Source organism: Brachycentrus maculatus, unplaced genomic scaffold (assembly GCF_059751285.1).
Source record: "Brachycentrus maculatus isolate JH-2025_06_01 unplaced genomic scaffold, ASM5975128v1 h1tg000242l, whole genome shotgun sequence".
In the NCBI taxonomy this organism is placed as follows: Eukaryota; Metazoa; Arthropoda; class Insecta; order Trichoptera; family Brachycentridae; genus Brachycentrus; species Brachycentrus maculatus.
In genome coordinates, this window is record NW_028280993.1 from 1,826,126 (window position 1) to 1,850,134 (window position 24,009).

Consider the following 24,009-nt stretch of genomic DNA (forward strand, 5'->3'; position numbering starts at 1 on the left):
GAGTACCTGGCTGCCAAGGTGTTGGAGATGCCCAGCAATGCCACCAGTGACAACAAGGAGACGATCATCCCCCACCAGCTCAACAAGCTGCTCTCCGGCGCTACCATCGCTCAGGAAGGCGTCCTGCCCAACATCTTGGCCATGCTGCAGCCCAAGAAGACCGAGAAGCAGGCGCAATAATACGGCGGCTCCACTTTCCCCTTTCAGACTCAACCGATTGACGACTTTTTAAATATTTTTTTGTGTTATTATCATTTTCATATTATAATCCATATTCTGTATAAGCGCCCTTGAGGTAGTATTTTACGAAAATGGCGCTTTATAAATCATCCAAACAATATTATTATTATTATTATTAATCTCTAATGGTAGGGACTGACCGGAGCCATTTCATATAGTCAGTACAGCGAGCCGAGCTGCTCGCCGCTCGTTCCGAATGCTCCATCCCAAATCGGATGCAATTTTAGGTCAGTACCAGGGTTGCCAACCTGTGGGAAATTCCCCAAACTGCGGACAACCTTTTTTTTCTTCATCTGGAGTAAGCTGTTATTTATCAAAATCATAGAACCAAGAATCACGTCTTCGTCGTCCGCAAAGTCTGTAACTACGACTGCAAAGATTCATGCAGATTTTGGGTTATTGATTCTGTACAAATTTAATACAGATTTCTAGACTGTAATTCAGATTTTTTGGTTTAGCATATGGCAACACTGAGCACAAGACCACCAGCAAGCGGTTGCGTTCAAAACGAGCACTGATCGGCGGTCAGTCAGCAATGCCGAAACGTCGTAATGTAACATGCTCGCCGCGAGCGATAAATTAGGTTACGACGAAATGCTCCGGTCAGTTTCCACCATAAGGAATCTTTATCTATAGATATCGCAACAGTGACGGCAAATATTTTGTTCAGAAGGAAGCATTGTTTAAGAGATTACTTTACACATTGTGTAAAATTCACCATACCATTGACACCATCTTCACGAGGAACGAACTACAAACGAGTTTGAAGCGCCATCTATTGAAATTCTCATGAAAAACTATTCCTCAAACTTTTGCAATATGCATGCAAGTTTCTTTTTATGTAGTGGGCAATGCCTATAATTTCGTTATAATATATTTTAACAGATTTAAAAAAAAAAAGAAGAGTAGATGATAACTTAAGCAAGTCAATAAAAGATTTTAAACTTGAAAGGCATGCAAAGACTTTCTTGTTTTTTTCTCAAAAATTTTTCTGTCCGTTGAAATAACTATACAATTTTGACTTATTACTACTTATATATATTTTATGTATTAATTGTTAAATCAAACACTGATTTTCTGAGTCTACTAAATTGTATTTTATTGTTAAAAAACACATAGAAAATAAATTCTGTGACAATTGTTTTCAAACAAATGCATAACTAGGCGAAACAATTGTCACAAAATGTATTTTTTAACAATAAAATACAACTAAGTAGAATTTTAAAAAAACAGTGTTTAGTTTAACCTTTAATACATAAATTAAAATGGAGTTCTACAAACTAAACGCCAAATCTATAAATACATATATTTAACCCAATTTTTTTATTCACAGTGACCATTTGTAAATAAGAATTCAACCAGATTTTTTTGGTAACATAACAAATTCCTTTACTCTATTTAAATATATGAAATAAATAATTTACTTAGATTTTAAGCATTAACTTAACGCTAATATTAAATGTGCTAGCATTAAACCAATACTAATGCTAACGGTTTCGTCTTGAAGTGAACACATTTAAATATTTTCCTCGGGTCATTTCCTTTGCCTCTTCAACTCCTAACTTGTACGCCAAGTCATGAAGCTTTTTCACTTCCAGTATAAGGTTACTTGTAGTTAATGAACCCAATTCTGTAACAAAAGTAAATTAGACATTATTACAAATAGAAGTCCAAACAGTACTGTAACAATTATAAAAGGAATGTTCTTTGACCTATTTTGTGTATTAAAAGCATTGATAACTTTGTGATATGGTAATAAAACACTCTCCTTATCATCTATTAATCACTTTGTGTAATACCACTTTTATAAACACTTATTCGTGACTACCGGTTTCGGAAAATGATTCCATCATCAGGTCATAAAAATAAAATTATTACGATTTGACATTTCGGCCACTCCTTTCAAGAATGTCATAAATCAAAAAACTTGATTTTTCAGGAGAATGTTTTTAAAGTTTAAAAATATAATACAATGTATTAAAAATAAATATCAAGCCACTTATTGAACTTTTTACTATGCAACAGATCTTTTTAGGTAAAACCTGAAGGTATTTTCTCCATTTGAAAAATATTTAGTATATATAAAAAATAATTAAACAATACCTTTTCTTTAAAATGCAAAAACGACACTTTCTGCCCTGTAGCGGGTAAATATTAAGTTAAAAATATGCCGCTTTTGCTGGGATATAGTACATTTTCTAGGCTTTCCGAAAACATAAACAACTGAAAATTGACGATTTTTGATTTATGACGTTCTAGAAAGGAGTGAGCGATTTGTATAAATATAAAAATTTGAAAGAGAGAAAGAAGACAAATGAATCACAAATAAGTGTTCATAAAAGTGGTATTAAGTGAAGAAGGGATGATAAGGAGAGCGTTTTCTTCTTCTTTAACCTGTCGGCTAGTGAGTTTTTGTGAACTAAATACAAATAGTCTTAGGGTTACTTTTCTGTGCCACGAATTTCATTCGCACACGTCACCCATTACAGGATATATGAGTAGTGTACTTGCGAACCACGTTGTGTTAAACTTTTTTAGACAAAATTTTTTTAGCCAATGGCGGCAGTCGATAGCGTATAAATCTTCTACCGATTTGAGCTTTCTTGAGAGTTTTTAGAAAGTGAACTGTCGATCGGCATTGCGAGTTTTGCAGAAGTATTGATTTTTGTATTCCATTTTATTCCTAACTTAATGAGTTTTGGCAGATTATGTTAAATATGAAAGTTGATATTTTTAATTTTCAACCGATTGGAGCCATTTTTCTTCACATAATGTGGTTTGCAAGTGGACTACTCATATTGAATTCTACACAAAAATATCACAAGAAATATAAAGTATTTAACACACTAAGGACGGGAAGGGTATATTTATTTATTTATTTATTACCTTCTGCCCCGACCTCATTTCAAAGGCGGAAAAGAAGGAATTGTACTATTATGTTTTTACATGAATATTATATACCAATCTCTTTGTTACGGTCTTAACTACATGTACATAATTATCAAATCCCATCGCCAGGGGCCGCAGGCGTAAGAAATACCCGTCCTTAGTGTGTTAAGAATTTAATTTAATTTTTTTGATCATGCAAAATTTGTATTAAAAAAATAATACTGGGAACAATTAGCAAGTGAATCCATCCACTCACAAAAATCGATAAGACCTAATGGTCTATAGTAAAAATATTTGGTTAAATAATTTATAAGCAAGATTTTACCTGAAATTGGACTTCGGATATGTTGTAGGTATTAGTGATGATTAGATATTTATGACAAAGGGAAGAATGTAAGGTCCGAGAATTAATAAAAGAGGCTAAAATGTGTTTTTCACAAGCCAATAAGTTTTACAAAATAATATTAATGAATTAATTAAATAACTTACGGTGCATGAGGTTCATGTCTTCGTTCGTTAATCCACGACTCCACGAAGGGGGAGATTGGTTAGGGGACTGAAGAGTTACATACTCCGACAGCCCCGGTACTGGAAAAGATTCAACCGAACATTCATCATTACTGTCATCGGATTGATTATTATTTTTATCACAGCTCATGATGGAAAAGAACTAAGAGAACTTTCCAAATATTTAAAAAAGAAATACGGTTGACACAAAATAACGGGATATCAAGAACAATACAGACTGCCAACTTGAAGAAAAGGAAGCGCAAACGTCAAAATATTTCAAAATTGTTAAAATAAAATAGGGGAAATAATTTTTTACATATGATAGTTGCCAATTACATTAAAATGTCTTACTTTGTTCAGGCCATATTTCTGGGGAAGCTCGATCGAGTTTTTCTAAACTTAGTAGGCTCTCCTCCAAAGATGTCAAAGGTATATCGTCTACGGTTGCCTGCCCTGCGTCAAAAAGAATTCGCCTCAAATTAGAGAAATGAAAATTTAAGATAAATGGTATTTTGGCTTGAAAATAAAAGGGAAATATAGTAAACCCGACAGAAACAAATATACCGATAATTCGGAAAAGCTAATATGGTTAAATTTCAGACAAAAAACGATAAGAAAAATTACCTTCTTGAATGATGGCGGGTTGATTCTCAGCCATTTTATATTTTTATCAATTGCAATGAAGTGAGCAATAAATATGTTACCATATAATATAGAAATATATAATATAGGAGGGTAAGTACTATGTATTCAATTAGGTACCAACGATGGGTAATGAACGTAAAATGAAATCCTCAATATAAACTCCAACTTAATATATTTATAGCCTATTTCTAAGCGTAAGTGGTTTTACTTCTGATGTTCAAACGAACTAAAATTTCATGTGAAAATTACGGGTTGAATTTTTAAGTAGGAACATAGTAAGCGGTTTTGTATAAGCCGTAGCTATATTTTAAAATAACGTTGTTCTCAAAAACAAAAAAAAACTATTGACTCACGACTGTTCCGTGATTGTTTGATTTTGAAAATAACAAAAATTACTAAATAATATCTTATCGAGGATAAATGACCTGAATTTTCATTTTTTATTATTATTATTGATTGCTATCAAATTGATATAAAATAATATTCAGTGTCGATCGACCGAAAATATTTTCGTGGGAATTTCAAAAATCGTAAATGACTCTAGGGTACCACTTTTCGTTCAAGTGATTTTGAAATCTAGTCACGGCTTACGCACCGCCTATCATGTTCCTACTTAGGCTCTAATTTAATAAGTTTTTTTTAGCATTTTCTGAGTGAGTCACAGTGGATTTTTCTCACGATGTTGGTTTATTGGCTAATAAATCAATTAGAAAAATCACAAGTCTATCGGTAATATTCTTATTGAAATTTGTAGAGAAGTAAGGGAGATATGACAGTTTAAACTTAAAATATTTTGATAAAACGAAAAACGGACACCGCTATACGTTATCAAATTTTATTATTTCATCGGGTGTGTTATGGGGCGTATCCCTTTATGTATCTGCTTTAGAGAGCTATAATAGTAGTGGTGTGAATACGTTTCTGTGACGTCATTTGTTGCCAACTTATGAAAACAGCGTATTTACGAAGGCGAATTTTGCAAAAGAAAATGATGAATCAAAATATTGATTAAATCGGCTGTTTTAAACAAAAAACGAATTACACAATCCTTTAAAGGTTGAGTGCGTTGAATTAGACATTCCTCCTGAGTTATAAAACCCCATTCTTGAGTGAAAAATTCTAGTTAAAAACACTCGCAATCCAGTAGGTACCTACTTGGAGAGTTCTATTATTTACCACTGTCAGTTTGGTATCCGCGTGTGTCAAAATTCAACTTTAGGAAATGTCAAATACCGACAAACTGTCAAACTACCAAATTCGTGTGGTTATAAATTTATACCAAATTAGTTAGTCTACTGACCAAAAGTGTCTTTTGAATCCAAGTTATGGAAAAAACTGATACAGATTTTTCTTCATCTAAGAGTGAAATAGAAGAAAATTTATTTTCTAACCATGCGTCAATTTTAAATGTGGAATCGCCGCATTTAGATATAATTGCAGAAGATGCAAGTATTGAATTAGAAATGATTCCGGCTAGTAATTCAGATCCAATATCAGCTCCCAGTGATATAAAACCCCCAAATATATTTGAAAATTTGTGCCTCGTTGAGCTTTGTAGTTCATCTTGGTATCCATCGTCAGAATGCAGTGAAAAACAAACTTATTTAAGGGGATGCAAGTGGTCTCCAGATGGAACGTGTTGCTTGACTGTCATAAACAACGGTGGCATTCAGTTACTTGAATTACCCCGAGACCTGTACGAAGGGAATGAAGTTAGTGGCAGTCGACCTATTGACGTTCTAGATTCTGTGATAAAGCTTTCGGAAAGTGGTTTAATTTATGATTTTTGCTGGTACCCTGGTATGAACAGTTTAGCTCCAGAGACTTGCTGGTAAGTAAATTTCATACATTTTACCTCCTTTTTTCTTCTTCAGTCATTTTAAATTGCAAGGAGAATTTTTATATATAATCATTGACCACAGTACTTGTTTCAATGTACCTTAATACGGGACTATCATAATATGTACGACGATAAGAAAAACTCACATTTTACCAAAAACGTTTTCTAAAAACATAAAACATCAGTAAAAAATTCAGATACATGCACGTTGTCACCACATTCTTTACATGTGTTGCCTCGGTGCTCCCCACAGATTGGATGTCAGTCGTAAATTTAACAAATGTCCCGTAATCTAGAGTTAAAGGAAATACGGAGCATTAACAAATTGTTACAATCCAGTTAGAAGCTCCAGTGCTTGAATTATCACTTATGTGATATTTGCTGCCGTGCCTGTTTGTGTAATATTATTAGATTAATTTATTTGCATGACCATTGAATCACACCGTGAGAATGATATTGCGGGGATAGTTTCGTGTCAAGTATCAAAACCATTAACCAAACAATGGACATATTATTAATGTAAGTTAAATCGTTGTTATATGTTTTATAATATAATAAACTAAGAATTGATTTTAGTTGGCTCACAACGAGACAAAATTCCCCCGTCCAGTTGTGGGATGCATTTGATGGAGCTCTGAGGTGTTCCTACCGGGGATATAACGCTGTGGATGAAGTGGAGGCTGCTTTATCCATCAGTTTTTCAGTCGATGGAACCCAAATTCATGCTGGATATAAGAAATCTCTCAAGACCTTCGATACGGACAGGTAAACTCATCTCAAATTTTAGGTTTAACCTTTCCAGGAGTATGGTTGTATATATACGACCAATACAAAACATGATTTATGACGTGATTTATATCAAAACATGTTTAAAACCTGATTTATGTCAAAATTGCCAATGTTGCGATAAATCATGTTTACTGGTGTAAATGTTTTTTTTTATTCAAGAAAATATGTTGCTAATAGCATCGACTATAATATTAATTATAAAAAGGAAAAAAATATTTAAAAATAACTACTCCTGGACAAGTTGGATTTACTATTGTGGGTGAATATTCACAAAAGTTGACTTGAGTGTTTCTCCTAAAATGTTTTTATTATTTTTAATACTTTTTTTATTTAATTTTTAGGCCGGGTAGGGAGTTTGTTAACCAGCCTATTCACAGTTCTGCATCTAGTTTGGCAGTTTCTCCTGTTTCTGAAACCCTGATTGCGGTTGGCTCCTGGAATACTGTGATAAGTTTGTACGATATTTATGAAGGGAAAACTAAGAGTGTTGGGAAGTTACGATATCATACAGGTAATAAAATTTGTTTTGAGAGGTTGGAAAATTTTCAATAATACATAATTTAAACTGTATTCTAGTGATAAGAAACGAGCACCCTGCAGATCTATTCATATTTAAAAAAAAATACTACTAACACACTTTGGCGGGTAATTTTTACGCTTGCGGACCGTTGGCGACGGGATTTGATAATTATGTACATATAGTTAAGACCTTAACAAAGATGGTACATAATATTCTTATAAAAAACATTAAATATGTAATTCCTTCTTTTCTGATTTTGAAATCAGGCTGGCGCAGAAGGTAAAAATACCCTTCCCGTCCTTAAGCATCAATCGACCGAACGGGTAGAAATACCTTTCCTAAATACTTTTCCAATAAAGCTAAGTAAAACATTGAAAAACAGCAATGAAAAAACTACAGTGAGTGAAAATATCTTGAAATTTTGAAGGTGGAGTAACATATTTGCAATTCCTTCCTGATGGGACCAAGCTGATTTCCGGAGCGAGAAAGGATTCCAGCTTATTGGTTTGGGATATTCGATTCTACAAGACGCCATTAAAAGTGTTGAAAAGAGCGGCAGACACAAACCAGAGAATATATTTTGATATATCACGATGCGGCAGATACCTGGTATCTGGAGGAACCAACGGAATTGTCAGCACTTGGGATTTATCTGAAGAAATTGATACGGAAGTAATGGATAGCACGTATAGACAAACCTTGGTAACTTTTGCTTTTATATTGCAAACATGTCTCTTAATATCTTTTTTATAAATGTGGGACTTAATTTCAAACCAAGCTAAGATGTTTTTGTAAGATTACATGGATAAACCAAAAAAATATGTATTCTATAACTTCAAATAGATTTTTTAAAAAAATCATAGTATTCAGGACATTACAAAAAAGTTACTAATGCATTTTAAATTTGAAGATTAGATATTCATGATTCTTAAAGTACGATTTGTGGTTCTCACTTTTGGTTTTCCATACAAAAGTATTCCAGCTTTTTTTTTGACCGAATACAGTTTTTTTTCCGTATGGTGTTATTTTTTTGCTATTAGGTACATACTTTTTTGGAATTAAGCTCTACATGTTTTAGATCCTAAATTGTTGGATCTCAGTACACTTTTTAAAGATTTTCCATACCATATTAATAAAAATTGAAAATAATGTTTCCCGAAATATTAAAACTGAGTTATCGCATTCAGAATTTAGCCATTGCCATTATGTAGAAAAAAGTTGAATCTGTGCACTCACTGTACATTGCATGATTCTCTCAGGCATCTATAAAAAAATATGTTTCATGACTAAATTGATAATTCGACATTATTACTTATTCTGTAAATACTTAAAAGTACTTATTCTGTAAATTTTGGTTAAATTATGTAATTCTTAAAAATAGTGATCTTCTTTATTATTCTAAGTATATATGTATGTACCCATGTCATTTACTACATTCTATTTGGAAGAAACAGTATAGTAAATAACATTTACTGTGCATTACATATTGTTTTTAAAATTTGTGTCTTTTGAAAAAAATATTTTAACATACCGTAGAACAGAGCTACTTGAAGTTTGATGTGTTACTTGAGCCCAGTACAAAAAAGAGATTTAAATCTGTATTTGGTCTACAATAATGAACGTATCGTGACAATAAGTGTCACCTGTCAGGGAAACAATGAATCATGTCGATACGTTCATTATTGTAGACCAAATATAGATCTAAATATTTTTTTTCACTGGGCTCAAGTAACACATCAAAGTTCAAGTAGCCCCGTTCTATGGTGCATATTTTGGTAAAATTCTTAACACTTGTACCATTTTTACTTTTACAGTATCCATTGTATTCAGATTGCTGCAACGGAGTATCAATTCATCCATATCGGCCAATTCTTGCAACGAGTTCTGGACAGCATCACATATTCAACGACTGCATGGAATCAGACGATGAAGACGTTATAAAAAAAGAAAATATTCAAGAAAACAATTCCACGGATAAAAAATGCTTTAGTGATGAAAGTATATGTAAAACAGAAAAAAATTGTAACAAAAATAAGGATATTGAAAACAGCTTGCAGTTTTGGTGGACTGGAAAATCAAAAACTGTTGAAGATATTAGCTGAACATGTTTGTCTTTCTCTGTAGTTTTCTCTGTGTTCAGCTATCATCAATGAGGCTTGATTAAAAATAAATGTGAAAGTTTATTTTCCAAAGTGTAAAACTTATGATTGGTTCACCAATACCAGTGGTCTCTAACTCCTGGGCCTTAGACCGGTATCGGTCCATGGATCAGATGATACTGGGCTGCTCAGTTTAAAAATTAAAATAACAAAAAAATTAAACTCATCTGATAAAAGATTAAATAATTATTGGCGAAAATCATTTATCAGTTTGAACCCAAGTTACTGGGTACACAATGCAAAAAAATTGAACTCATCCGATAAATGATTAAATAATTATTGGCAAAAAATCATTTATCAGTTTGAACCCAAGTTACTGGGTACACAATGCCTTTGAAGTAAAAATTTGACTACTACTACTACTACTACTACTACCATCACGCCGTTTCCCCACAGGGGTAGGCAGAAATATGGAACGCCACACTCTTCTGTCCTGACATACACTCCTCGTCTCCTTCACATCCATACATCTAGTCATACATGCCCTCCGATTACCCAGACTTTTGACACTGACAGATTTTAGGTTCTGATTGATCTGATCGTGCCCTTTTCTCTCGGTCTTTCGTCTTTTTCGGTCGTCCTCATTCTGTTTTCCCTCTCACATTCACCACATATATTTTCTTAGTCATTCTCTTGTTATCCATTCGCTCCACATGTCCATACCACCGTAAAGAACTCTTCCTACCCTTTAAATCAATCTTCAAACCCTTATCCGCACCCCAATGGTGCATAGGGCATTACATAAACATAGTGTTATTTTGAACGTTAAACATGACGGAAAAGTGATCAGCTTTGGGTACCAGTCCAGGGTAATATTAAATAAATATTAGAGTGAAAAATCACACATATTTATTTAACCCCTAATCAATATAATCTAAAATGTAAACAATAAAAATTCCCCCCTCAGCAAAATTACCAAATGTTGACCGGTCCACAGCGGTAAAAAGGTTAACGATCACTGACCTACATAGTAAAATTCCATCAATCCAGTGTAAATCTCAGACAGTCTTCATAATGTTGAATCCAATGTATGCAAGTTCTCACATATCGCTCACTCCTTTCAAGAACGTCATAAATCAAAAAACTTGATTTTTCAGAACGTTTTTAAAGTTTAAAAATATAGAACTTTTTACTGTACAACAGATCTTTTTAGGTAAAACCTGAAGGTTTTTTCTCCATTTGAAAAATATTTAGTATATTAAAAAAAATAATTAAACAATACCTTTTCTTCAAAATGCAAAAACAACACTTTCTGCCCTGAAGCGGGTAAATATTATGTTAAAAATATGCCTCTTTTGCTGGGATATAGTACCTTTTCTGGGGATGCCGAGAACATGCACAACTCAAAATTGTCGATTTTTTATTTATGACGTTCTTGAAAGGAGTGAGCGATATATTTATATGTATTTATATTAAATGAATGTTAAACTTATTTTTGTGCAATTTTTTACATGAATAACAAAAGTATTTTAATAAATTTTTTTTAACAAAAGGCCTTTTTTATTTATTTATGAATTAAATATCTCATTTACCACTGTTAGTAAAGTTTAAGGCGGACAATCCGGCTTTCTTGTGGATCGCAGTGTGTCGTATTAGGGCGGATTTCTGTTTAAATTCCTTTGTACACAGTGAACACTTGAATGGTGATTCCTTTGAATGTATCCTGATGTGGTTTACCAGATTATAAGCTTTGAGAAATCTAAAACAAATAAAAAAAAAAATAAAGCTACTTTGGTTTGACTACAAATACACATAATTCTTAAATGGGACACTATTCATAGCTTACTGATACAGAAATCATGACAACTGCGGCTGTCCAAACTTAAAACCCAGTAAGGGACATTTTTTTTGCATTTTTGGACTAAGTACATTCTACTAAGTCTAAAAATGAAAAAAACGTACTACAAAAAAAATGTCCTTTACTGTGTTTTGAGTTTAGACAGCCGAACTGTGGATGCATTTGCTTCTGTACAGCATTACTTTTCAGGTATACGACATACTAATCTTTAAACAAGTACCTGACGGGCATCTATCTCTTTTCTTCATTGAATGTTTTGTGTTATTCACCCTCTTAAGGATGAATTGAGAAAAAAGACTAGTACGCCCGAAACGACTGCGCACTGCGCATGAAAATTGATCAACATCGGTTAATCCTATAAGAAGGTCGATAAGTGCCTTCAATCTTTTGTGTCGATTCGTTCAGCGTCAGACATACAACTAATTATATACAGACTTTTGACTCCTCCAAAAAATTAAGGCCCAGATGTGACATGAATTTTGGTGCGCAGTAAAGGTGTGCTTTAGTCTTTTTTTTCAGTTCATCAGTGGACGAATAAGAAGGATAAAGAACATCCTCCAAAAAAAGAGATAAACGCCCGTTAGGTAATTTTATAAAAAAGATAGGTCAATGATTAGTATGTCATATACCCGAAAAGATAATACGGTGCAGAAGCAAATGCATACGCCGTGGTCATGACAGTCCCAGCAAAAGCATACGGTATTTTATACGCGGATCGCAAGTGACGAGATTTGATAATTATGTACATATAGTTAAGACCTTAACAAAGAGATTGGTATATAATATTCATAAAAAAACAATGGATAATTCCTTTTTTCCTGCCTTTGAAATGAGGTCGGCGCAGAAGGTAAAAATACCGAACAATCGACCGAACGGGTAGAAACCTTTCCCATCCGAAGTGTGTTAATAAAACACAGCTTTCACCTCTTTATTTTTGAGGGCAAGATGTTGTCTAAGCAGGTTTTATATGTACTGAAAACAAAGTAGAGAGAAAGAACTATGTGCTTAAAATTAATGAGTTATAAATTGTTTTGTAATTATTGTGATTATTTTTATTTTCATTGAGATAGAATAATTGAACCTGATGACTTTTGTTTCTTTATATTGAAAGACAAATAAAAAGTAAGAAAACTCTTTGTACCTTTTATCGCAATGTGGGCATGCGTTAGGTTTGATTCCAAGGTGAGTATTTAAATGCATTTGTAAAGAATCTTTTCTACAAAACGCAGCTCCGCACGAATGGCAAATGAAGTTTTTAGAGCTGTGTCCAAGTTGATGTTTTGTCAAGTCACCTGCAAGAATTTAATTAAATTTTCACAAATAGAATGCTAAAACTAAGATAAGATTTACATAGGAATATTCAATGATTTTCTTTGAAGGGTGAATAGTAGCCTGGCCCTTTTTTTAAATTAAAAAAGTGAATAAAATAAACAAATAGAGTTTAACATGTTGACTGCCAACTACGAGATAATTCGCAGATTGCGTTTTAGCTAGGACGCCGACTATGAGTTGTCTCATACTATGTTTACTTGCCATATTTGTACACTTACAATAAAATTCGTAGTATATCAGTGCTAATATGGATAGATGGCTTCTGGGAAGAGAACAAAAATCAATGCTGGCTTACATGAACAGAAAATTTATTAATAAATAAACAGAATATATAATTATGTACTATAATCAGAGTTTTTAATAATATAATATGATTAAATGAAATTGGCTTTTTAGACCGGAACTCTGAAAATTGCCGTGGCAGTTTTGAGCGTTTTGGCAATTATTTTTTTGTATGATAAAATGGTATAGATTTGTTATGCGGTCAGTATGTAAAATATCGGTCAAATCATGGGTTTGGACTATTACATACGACAATTTAAGAAACAAAACAAATTAAGTCAAAATAAACTTACATTTTAAGGGAAATGATTGGTCACAAATATCACATTTAAAGGGTTTAACTTTGGAATGCCTGGCAATGTGATTCTTATAGTGAAATGAATTTTTAGGAAATGTTTTACCGCATATGTGGCAAACACATTTGTTGTTTGTTTTATGCACAGTATTATCATCCTCATTCAATGTAGAATTATTTAAATGAATATTGCCGACCTCTGAACTTTGTATACATTTGTGCCGGGGAGAAAAGGATTTTTTGGAAATATTAATATTCAAGTCTTTTTGGTCATTTTTTAAAGTATCACATTTTTTTATTTTATTATGTTCACTGAAAATGTCAGCGGTATCACCGAGTTTTGATTCCGAATCAAGAAATTCACATATTACGGAATCATTAGAGGCTATTGTGTTGTTTTCTAGTAAGTCCACTTCATTGAAACTTAAAGAAAGAATTGCATTTGTTTTTCTGAAATACGAATCGGACTTTATACACAATAATCGGAATGAAAAACTGTCAATGAGCTTCTTTAGACAGTTATCACAAATTTCTACAGGGTAGTAATCATTTCGTCTGAACTGAAAAGTAAGATTTCGATTAACTTTATATAAATAGAAGCATGACAAACATTATCACAAACTATGTTTTTAACCTTACCCTCCGGGTGATATGTATTTACTACAACACGACTTTAAAAATGAGAATATCAATATAAAATACATTCCAACCCTTATCCGCACCCCAATGGTGCATAGGGCACTGCATCATATACACCTGCGTTGATCTTATCTTGATCGTTAACACATGAAGAAAAGGTGATCAGCCCTCCGCTTCAGGTACCTGTTTTCAGGGTAATATTGAATAAATATTAGAGTGAAAAAGTCACTTATATTTATTAGACCCCCCTCTGGGAATCGAACCCGGGACCTCCAGAACGGTAGCCGAGCGCGCTGACCATTACACTACGGAGGCGGACTAAATGTCATAATTTTTGTATTCCTGCTTACTTTACGTGTTACATAAAAGTATTATAATATAAAGTTATTAATTTGCAGCGACGGAAATAAATAAATAGGGATAGAATCACCAATACACAAACGTTTCTCAGAGTATGCGTGCGTGGCGCACTTTACGTACACACAAGCACGCGGTTTCAGACAATCTCATTTTAGTTGCACACAAGTCGTCGTTCAGGGTGGTTGTGTCGCTCACTAGCTATGGCGGTTATAAGTAACGATGTATTTTTTTCTTTTTTTAAGGTGCTTCCATAGCTAACATTACAAAATTCATATATTTGAACTTCAACTATGCTCAATAAAAGCAACATTTAGGAATATTTACATTTTTCCCATTTTTAAATCACATTTTAATATAGTGTACAAAATACATATCACCGGTGAGCGCGGAAGATTTTAGCACCGCAAGGGAAGGGTTAAAGTATTTTACCTCTAGGGGTGTCAGGAACATCAACATAGTCTTAATGTCGAATTCGACCGATTCTTTGGGTTCTACAGAGAATAAATATTTTGTGTCTATGTGTATCGCTTCATTTCCAATTTCCACCATGCATGTTCTGCACATTTTCATGGCAAAGACTTCATCCGAACCATCCAATACTGTATGAACATCGTCTAGTGACATTTTGGTCAAGTTAATTTAAATTATGAGTTATAGTAATTTAAAACGAGATTTTTAAACGGTTACGAGTATCTGAGTTATTATTCTCTTCGCGTCGGTAATAGACTAATATATGGTATCGAAAATCCAACCAGAAAAACTCTTATTAAACTAAATAAAGACTACGTGCTGCCCGCTGTCAAAATTGACAGTTGACAGTCGTTGTTGTATTGTTGTCATTCACAAAATTCAAAATCAGTGTTGCTTTCGTCGATAGTTCACATTAAGGTAGGTACTTGTTTTTATTTTATTACGTAGGTACTCGTCTATTAAATGGTTTGGTGGCAGACCGCACTGGATGGTGCGAAATATGGTCTATTTAAATGTAAAATGAATTCAATTCTTATTTTCTCATTTTGAAAATGGTGGATGTCAATTGCAAGTCGTCCCTTAATGTCTCCCCCAAACATTCAAAACAATTTGGCGGATTCTCTAGTGAGGGCGAAATGATTAATAAAGGATTTTTATGTATAACATAACCATATTGATTCCCAAATTGTCTTTTTAAGCATAAATGTCCAACAATCCATTTTTTTCAAAGATTCAATAAGCAATGATGTTAAGTAATATAAAATAATTTTGTACGGAATTGAATAAAATAAAACTGTTTTTTCTTCACCATAAATCCACGTTTTAAAAATATTATTGTTTCACTATTCTTGAAGTATGTCAAACAGTGGTATTGTTATATTGTTGACACCTCCCTTGACACTACTTTTCATTTGTAAATATTTTCTAATACAATTTTATATAAATTTTTATGACAAATTCTTAGTTTTTTGTGTTTTTCCTGACTAAGTAAAATATACTTTTTATTAATTTAATGCATCACGATTTTACTTTTATACTTTTCAATATAAACTGGATGGGAACTTCACACACCCTTTGATTTTTGACTGAAGCAATGTTTTTATGTACGAGTACTTACATAGACAATAAACGGATCTTCACTCTTTTTTACACAAAATTTATCACAAAATGAATTAATAAACAGGTAAAGGGGATAAATTAATAAAGACAGTTGATATTTTTGTACATTTATTTCTCATCAACATATTTCTTATGCGCAATTTAATTTTTATTACATTACACATCAAACATGTTTTTAAAGTTAATTTTTATACAATTTTACCCAAGATCGGTTTTTTGTAATTTGAATCGTTCTGATCTATAAAATACTGTAAAAAATCTAAACTTAATACTATAAAAACCATCCGAAGTGCTATCGAGGTACATTTAATACATCTACTTGATTTGATTTTAAAGATGATTATGTATTTTGCGTATTATGTATTGGAAATACAAAACATATTTTAAAGGTGAATTAATTTTTATAAACGGAATGTTGGAATGTTAAAATAAACATCTGAATTTGAGTATCTTGCCGCCAAAAATCACAGGTAATATAAAAAGTTTGGTGCCTGGTAATAAATAACATTTGAAAAAATGCTCCTTGGTTAAAAAAATAAACGTTGGTAACTTTTAATGTCATGTAAACATTTCCCCCTTAAGTTTCGATTATTTTTCGATCAAATGTTGCTTATCGATTATCAACAATCAGAATATTTTAAAGGTATCTCGATAGCACAATTAACAATCTGTATTCCATCAATACCATCCAACGGCGAATCCGCCATTATCTCCCGCGTATTACTCAAAGACACATTTTTCACATTGTTTTCAGCACCTTTGATTTTGGACCGGGTCCTTTTTTTAGCCTATACATATCTAACATACTATTCAAATAACAATGTTGATGGCGTTTCGAAATATATATATAATCAAATTGATCACCTTGAATTGTAATCGTAAAAAAACTCATCAACGGCTACTTACAATACTTAGTACACACAGTTAGGAAAATTAATCGAGTCATTAAAATGGAATGTTCTCGTAAAGAATAGCTTCACGCAATGCTGGCATTAAGAAAAAAAATATTAAATTCTTTAGGGTATAATAAAAATGGAAACTATCTGTTATTTGATTTTATAATCATATATATTATAATACGTATGTATGTGGTTGATTTGCAATTATTTAGCAACAATAATTTTTCGTTTCAATCCAAGATTATTGGTTCTGATTATATGCCTTCCTTAGAGCATTGTTCCGCAAAGTGTGCCTCGGCACACTGGTGTGCCGTGGTGATTAGTTGGTGTGCCGCGGAAAAAAGTCTAGTTTTGTGAAGATATTAAATAAACTTTGTTATGATATTATATGTTTTTTGCGTTATATTTTGATAATAAATCTATATTTAAAAAAAAAACTTTGTTTTTTTTCTTTGGTGTAGGTACCTCTGAAATTTCTTAATTTGGCAGGTGTACCTTGAATAGAAAAAGTTTGCGAAACACTGCACAAACGTGCTTCCTAAGAAAAGCATCTATTTTTTTTCAGATAACCCTAAGCGGTTTGTATTTGAAATTACGAATTGAGTTGTGGCAGTTTGGGGTCGAATCTTAATTATGTAACTTGGCCGCGACTACATAAGTATGTACATGTAAGAGTGATAATTATTTTTTCTCGAAGATCGATGTATTTTTTTTAAAAACGTTTTTCTGGTTTTCGTTGGGTACTTCAAATATTAATATGTAATATATTCAATGACCGAAATAGTAAGGAAATTGAAATATCAAATCTTTACACTGTTTCTAAATTAAACGTATTAAAAAAATCTTACAAAATTGTATTTATAACAATTGTGCGCCAAAGCATTTATGCATTTCTGTATTAATTTTTAAATCAAACATAGATTTTTCGAGTCTACAAAGCTGTATTTTATTAAAAACCACATAAAAATTAATATAGTGACAATTGTTTCGCCTAGTTATGGCATTTTCAAACGAATGCGTTATTTGTGTTTTTTTTTTAAAAATGAAATACAACTTAGTAGACTCGAAAAATCTGTGTTTGATTTAAAAATTAATACCTAAATTAAATTGGAGTTCTACAAATTAAACGCCAAATCAATAAATACATTTATGTGTTTTTTATTTTAACTTTGGTTTGTAATCAGAGTCAAGTAAGAGATAAAATATCTTGTATTCTTAAAATAATAAATGATAAGTATGAATAATATTAAAAAAAAAACTCTCGATCAAGTATGCATTTTTCCTAAAATCTATAACAAATTAACAAAACGGTTTTATAAAATAATGTAATTTAATATGTTTTGTAAAATATCACAATCATAATATTTCTAATCTACATATACTATTTATACTTAATTTTATCTTTATAAAACAATACTTTCTAGATTAATTAAGATAATATTGTATATAACTATCACACATATCATCAAATCTACAAGTCGAATAATATTGATACAAATTAATATTGTTCACAGTTTTAGTACAACTAATAATGGATATCAGAATATTTGGAATATATAACTTATTAAAACGTGGGAGTACTATGTTTTATTAGATAAAAACGACTTTATATAACACGTATTCTTAAGTATTTCGTTCTGTAAATAATATAATATCTTTGGTCCGTGTGGCAGAAAAATAAGCGATCTTTAAAATTATTAATTTAAAGCTAAAATGGAACATAACATTAAAATAATTATAAAATAACTTGTATACATACGTTTCAACCCTAATTTATGGAAGTAAAGCATAGAGTTGGCAAAAAATGATGAAAGTAGACTGAATGCAGTCGAGTAAATATTTTCTGAATTTTATCATTGAAAAAAGTGTCATATTGCCTTGTTGACAGTTTAATGGATTTATCGCAAACGATTTGCCTGCGGCGTACGATAAAATAATATGAATTTGAATGATAAGGCAAGATAAACCCCGAGCTTCAAATCTTACGAGGAATATCCCTGGGCTTATATCTGACATTCTAATAATAAGAAGCTCAAAAATACACTACCTTAAAAACGTATATTACTGTTCATTATTTACAATCTTTTCCCTTCATCCTGCTAAGAGAAAACGTTAGACTGTTGGATTTATGTAGTAATAATAAAAAAGATGCTCTACCTTCTTTTTTCTTTTGACGTTTATTATATTATATATAAAAATAACATTTCAACGTAAGAATAAAAAAAAGTGCTAAAAAATGTTTTTCACAAATTTAAATGTTTATAGTCCAATACATTTTATATTTCGTATTTTAAAAGCATTTTCAACTTTGTGGTATGGTTATATAACATTCTCCTTATCATTCATCCCTTACTTTGTGTAATACCACAAAAAAGTATAGTTTTAATGTGGTATTACATAAAGTGAACGATGAATGATAATGAGAGTGTTTCAATATATTTTATTTTTTATAATTTATATTTATTCATGCAACTCATCGCGTCATGTTCTATAATAATTATTGTAAACACATCAATATAAAATACACCTTAAAATATCTACATATCAAATATGGCAAATTAATTTTTGGTTTCAATTGTTCCTTAAACTAATCTATACATTAAGTTTATAATGCTTAAAACTATGGAATTCTTCGACATCTATTTTTGGGAACTTGCTCTTTGTAAAATAATATTAAAAATAAATAAATATTTAAACATTCAGTAAAGTAGATAAATGGTTGTTTTTTAACACTCTAAAATAAAGTTTCTTGATTAAAATTATTAATAAAAAACTTAGTACAAATTAACGGATTTCGTTGATTGGGCAAGTAAATAGTATATTGTTATTTTTCATTTTAATAATGAATTGAAAATTTTTCATTTTTAAATATTTATGCAATATTTCTTCCGAAAATATTAATACTACACATTTTAATATAAAAACCTTATGATTTACAATGAGTATCAACTAAGAGATTATTCCTCATTTTAACAATTGACTCGATTCACATTATGCGCTATTTATGCATTAAGAGTTTAGACGATCATTATTCATAACCTCTAATATTGGTACAAAACGTATTGAAGTTTTTGGTATCAATATTTGACGGGTTCTCTTTACTTCTTTAGAGTTATTAGATTCTAGTCTTTGAAGGTCAAGCTCTCCTCGGAGCCTCTTGGCTGAAGCCTCTACACATCAGAAGGTTCTTGTACGCCTGTCTGTATTCCGAGGACATGACCACATAGATAATAGGATTGATGCATGTAGTCAAGTATATAAGAATATACCCGGCTATGTTCAGCGCCCGAATGTCCATGAACTCTCGGAAGAGCTTGGTGATGGTGATCGGGAGATAACACACCAAAAATGATATAAAGATAACCAGTATCATCTTCAGAAGCTTCTTGTCTTTGCTGGTCATTTTACCTGGACATCCGCTCGATATCGGCAACGGAGCTTGGCACCTTTTTCGATGGGTTCGTCCCGATGGACTCTTGTTATTTTTGAAAACCGACGACATTCTGGAGAGAGACTGAATACTGGTGAATCTGAGGCCTTTGGACTTCCTTCTGGGCCCTCCTGTAGGGGAGGAGTCTAGAGAAGTGGGAGTGTTTGACCGGATCGAGGTATTATCAGGATCGTCGTAAGTATCGATTCCCGACGAACTCGACGGTTCCATTATGATTTTCTTTGATTTCTTATCGTTGAACGGCTTGTATATGGCATTAGGGGCAGAGAGTAAATTAGGATCTGGAACAAGTTGGGTCATTCGGATGTTAAGCTCCGAAGATCGGCGATGGTTATCTTTATTATTGTAGTTGCTGTTGATTTCCGTGGTACCGTTTTCTTTCAGCGCTAGAGAAGATTCGATATAGACGTCACTTTTTTCAGCGGAAGGGGAAGACTTGTCCGCTGTGAATGTGCACGATTTATCGCCTCCAGTGGTTGCAGTCGATACGGATCCTAGAGCGGAGTCTTCGGGAGTCAGGAAAGTATTCTTCTTAAGTTTTCCCAGATGCTTCAACTGCAAAGTATCGATCGATATGGCGGAGTGATCGATGTTGCTAACCTGACAGCTCGGAGTGCTCGGGACGTACTTTCTTCCGTTGGACTTGTTGCCTCTCGACTGGAGAGCCGTTTTCCTTACAATATAAAATATCCTCGCGTAACACACGACGATGGCGAGGCAAGGAAGGACGAAAGCCACCACGAACAGGAACTCTTTCGGAGATCTTCCATGATGATCAGGGAGTATGGAGCAGGAGCCGATCTGGCGGTCTAGGCCAAAACGGCCCCAGGAGTCGAACCAAGTGGCCGCCAGGGCCCCAAACCCGCAAGCCCACGTGCTTCCAACCATCAGGCCCAAATATCGTCGGCGGTATAATCTGGAAATAGGAAAAGGAATAAATATTCCACATATTTATTTTGTATTCATGGCACATGTTTTATTATATCTTCTACAATTGAATAAATGGTAAATGTATTATGTTTTACGCTGTTCCTCTCTAAAAATAGACAAGCTCTTGTGCTTGGAAAGTCACTTTCTTACACTGTTATACAGTATCTACTCAATGAATTAGGGCCACCCATTATTTTTTTGAATACTCTGAAATCTTTTGGATTATTATATTTATTTTACATAAATACTTTAAGTTTTCTATTGACATCTAATATCATGTATATTACCTTCAATAATATGTAAAATATACCTGGATTATTTAAGCCTTTACAAAATTTCAAACCCTTTTTCTGAGAAAGGTCCCTAATTAGCACAGGTAGACAGATAGTTGAAAGTTAAAATAATAGTCCTATCTCATTTATTAGTGAAGTTTCTTGAGTTCTGGTTGTTGTTTTGTTCAGAGAGGTTATAAAGTTATCGTGTCTTGTGAAAAAAACTTAATTTTTAATTTTAGTTCATAAAGTATAAAATTTTTTTGTAAACACAAGTGTTTTTTTTTGAAAAGGACAAAATGGGAAAAAGTAAAGACATTTCTGAGGAAAAAAAGTCTAGTGTTATAGTGCTACTGAAATTAGGAATACTATCTAATAGAGAAATTTCAAAAAAAGAAAACGTTTCTCGTCAAACAGTGGACATAATTTCAAAATCAATAAAAAATCAGTCACCCGCCACCAGCAATCGGCGAAAGAACTGTCGTAGGATTAGAAAAACAACACCGAGGACTGATTGAAAAATCGTTCAAAGTGCCTTAGAAAACCGTAGTGCATCAGCAAAAACATTAAAAATAAAATTGGAAGAAGAGGGTATAAATATATCGGTATCAACACTGAGGCGACGTCTTTACGAAGTAAATCTGAAATGCAGGCGCCCTGTAAAAGTACCAAAATTGACACCACGAATGAAAGCGGATCGATTAAAATGGGCCAGGCTACATCGAAATTACTCGGTTGATGATTGGAAAAAGGTATTTATTTAAATTGAATTTTCAACATATCATTTTAGTAAATAAACTTATATATTTGAATTAAACTTAAATTTTCATTATTTTTCAGGTCATCTTTAGTGATGAGTGCCGGTTAGAAGCCGTGACAGAGAGCCGTCAATTCGTCAGGAGAACATCAATGGAACGTTACAATGAGGCCTGTGTGGTAAAAGTTATCAAACAACCCCCGGCAACAATGATATGGTCATGTATTATTAACAATTTACCTGGACCGTTGTTTTTCGTGGAAGGAACAATGAACCAAAATTCCTATAAGCAGGTCCTCGAACGAATTTTATTGCCCTTCTACCATACACTCGACCCAATAGAAGGTCCATACACCTTCATGCAGGATGGGGCACCTTGCCACCGGGCTAAATCAATAATAAAATTTTTGTCTAACAAAAATCTGCCTTTGCTCCCCTGGCCTGGAAATTCTCCGGACCTTAATCCTATAGAAAACGTATGGAGCATGTTAAAAAATAAGGTATACTCATTTCCAAATCCGACAGTAGACTGTCTAAAAAAAATGTTCAAAAAATTTGGTCAGAAGACGAAGAAATAAAAAACATGATAAAACAGTGCATTTTAAGTATGCCAAAAAGAATTGAGGCAGTTATTTCTGCCAAAGGTGGAAATACTAAATACTAACTATATTTATATGAAAATATATGCATAATTTAAGCGTAATAAAGTGTTCATGTGTAAATAAAATTCAATGTTGTTTTATTCAAGGTTTTCTCTGAGTTATTCCTGTTTGAATTGAGAAATTGCGCGAAATTCTGCGTGGCCCTAATTCATTGAGTAGATACTGTATTTCAAATATTAGATTATTCTCGCATGATTTGAAAACAATTTTTAAATCTTAAATTAAGATGAATCATATTTAAGCAAGCTTATTCTTATTTAATATTTTATATTGACTTTTTCTTTGATTTATTGTGCAACTGATAAACACAATTAATCTATTTGAATATTGAGTATATGGCAAGTCCCTCTTCAAGCACAAGAGCTTAGTCTCTTTTTTGGAGAGGCATAGCGTAACTAGAATAAGATATTTTATTATTAAAAATGTCCAGTAAAAAAATATAAATAAATTGATTTTGTGGACCAGGAGGTTAGTGAAAAGTGTTGAAGTTGAAACGATTATAAATATTTTTTTGACATCTTATCAAAGATGAAGAAGAACATGGAAGTCTGGCCATTTACGGGGCTGACGACCGTCATAGGCTGGTTTAAGTTATCACTTTACACACCTGTAACGTTTACCAATTCTACCCAATATTGACAACCACACAACTCAAATTCTTGGAAGTTCTATAAATGATCCAATTTTGAAACATTAATTTTAAATCACTAGAACTTCACGAGAGACATCTATTGGGGAGATGAAAAGAAGCTTTTTTTATTGAGCAGAAACTCTTTTATTACTATGTGAGATCCGAATCCTGGATTATAATCACACACATGAGAAACGCCACAAACTTTCATTTTCATTTTTATTTTATTTTAGCTTATAATTTTACCAGTTAATTTATTTACAACATTTTGAGTGTGTCCAAATAGTTGTTCAAAAAATCTGGATTATCTCCAATCATAGGAGTTGTTTTCATATTATTTAATAACATGAAAATAACTCCTATAGTTGGAGATAATCCAGATTTGTGAACAAGTATTTGGACACACTCAAAATGTTGTAGATTATTAATTATTTTTAAAATAAATTTTTAATAAAAAATGTAAAATAGGAGTATTATGGATAGTTTGAGAAATTTGTACACTTCATTAAACAAGAAAGC

General features: G+C 32.4%; 3 protein-coding genes and 1 long non-coding RNA gene across 7 annotated transcripts in view; 1 reads left to right on the forward strand and 3 right to left on the reverse strand.

Moving 5' to 3' along the window:
• Nucleotides 1-1,723: 1,723 nt before the first annotated feature.
• On the reverse strand, nucleotides 1,724-4,385 carry lin-52 (DREAM core complex component lin-52). Its single transcript, XM_088265103.1, has 4 exons — nucleotides 4,264-4,385; nucleotides 3,991-4,092; nucleotides 3,619-3,717; nucleotides 1,724-1,870 (listed from the first exon to the last, which is right to left on the reverse strand). Exons 1-4 carry the CDS (start codon nucleotides 4,295-4,297, stop codon nucleotides 1,728-1,730), a joined length of 378 nt encoding a protein of 125 aa, XP_088121229.1. The 5' UTR covers nucleotides 4,298-4,385; the 3' UTR covers nucleotides 1,724-1,727.
• Nucleotides 4,386-4,988: 603 nt separating this feature from the next.
• Nucleotides 4,989-10,897, forward strand: WDR79 (Telomerase Cajal body protein 1 homolog). Its single transcript, XM_088265104.1, has 5 exons — nucleotides 4,989-6,115; nucleotides 6,701-6,889; nucleotides 7,255-7,424; nucleotides 7,861-8,135; nucleotides 9,248-10,897. Exons 1-5 carry the CDS (start codon nucleotides 5,610-5,612, stop codon nucleotides 9,533-9,535), a joined length of 1,428 nt encoding a protein of 475 aa, XP_088121230.1. The 5' UTR covers nucleotides 4,989-5,609; the 3' UTR covers nucleotides 9,536-10,897.
• A 142-nt stretch (nucleotides 10,898-11,039) lies between these two features.
• On the reverse strand, nucleotides 11,040-15,119 carry LOC148306433 (uncharacterized). 3 transcript variants are annotated; one of them, XR_015838010.1, is made up of 4 exons: nucleotides 14,728-15,119; nucleotides 13,298-13,859; nucleotides 12,532-12,682; nucleotides 11,040-11,291 (listed from the first exon to the last, which is right to left on the reverse strand). It is a non-coding gene; the product is annotated as an uncharacterized LOC148306433 (long non-coding RNA). The 3 variants fall into 3 exon arrangements; XR_015838011.1 differs by having other exon boundaries at nucleotides 11,118-11,291; nucleotides 13,298-13,749; nucleotides 14,728-15,107; XR_015838009.1 differs by lacking the exon at nucleotides 13,298-13,859 and having other exon boundaries at nucleotides 11,112-11,291; nucleotides 14,728-15,107.
• Nucleotides 15,120-18,954: 3,835 nt separating this feature from the next.
• LOC148306434 (G protein-coupled receptor moody) overlaps nucleotides 18,955-24,009 on the reverse strand; it is a 124,426-nt gene continuing 119,371 nt past the window's right edge. For both annotated transcript variants that reach the window (XM_088265123.1, XM_088265122.1), the window contains exon 4: nucleotides 18,955-21,154. In XM_088265123.1, coding sequence (XP_088121249.1) covers nucleotides 19,924-21,154 — 1,231 coding nt within the window. In that variant the 3' untranslated portion in view covers nucleotides 18,955-19,923. The remainder of the gene's footprint in view (nucleotides 21,155-24,009) is intronic.

Excerpts from the sequence above, each read along its gene's own strand:
- lin-52 (XM_088265103.1), bottom strand. The coding sequence starts at position 4,297 with ATGGCTGAGAATCAACCCGCCATCATTCAAGAAG. Across the intron at positions 3,718-3,990 it reads AGAAATATGGCCTGAACAAA|TACCGGGGCTGTCGGAGTAT; the intron begins GTAAGACATTTT and ends AATCTTTTCCAG. Across the intron at positions 1,871-3,618 it reads AGACATGAACCTCATGCACC|AATTGGGTTCATTAACTACA; the intron begins GTAAGTTATTTA and ends CTTTTGTTACAG.
- WDR79 (XM_088265104.1), top strand. The coding sequence starts at position 5,610 with ATGGAAAAAACTGATACAGATTTTTCTTCATCTAAGAGTGAAATAGAA. Across the intron at positions 6,116-6,700 it reads TTAGCTCCAGAGACTTGCTG|TTGGCTCACAACGAGACAAA; the intron begins GTAAGTAAATTT and ends AATTGATTTTAG. Across the intron at positions 8,136-9,247 it reads GCACGTATAGACAAACCTTG|TATCCATTGTATTCAGATTG; the intron begins GTAACTTTTGCT and ends TTACTTTTACAG.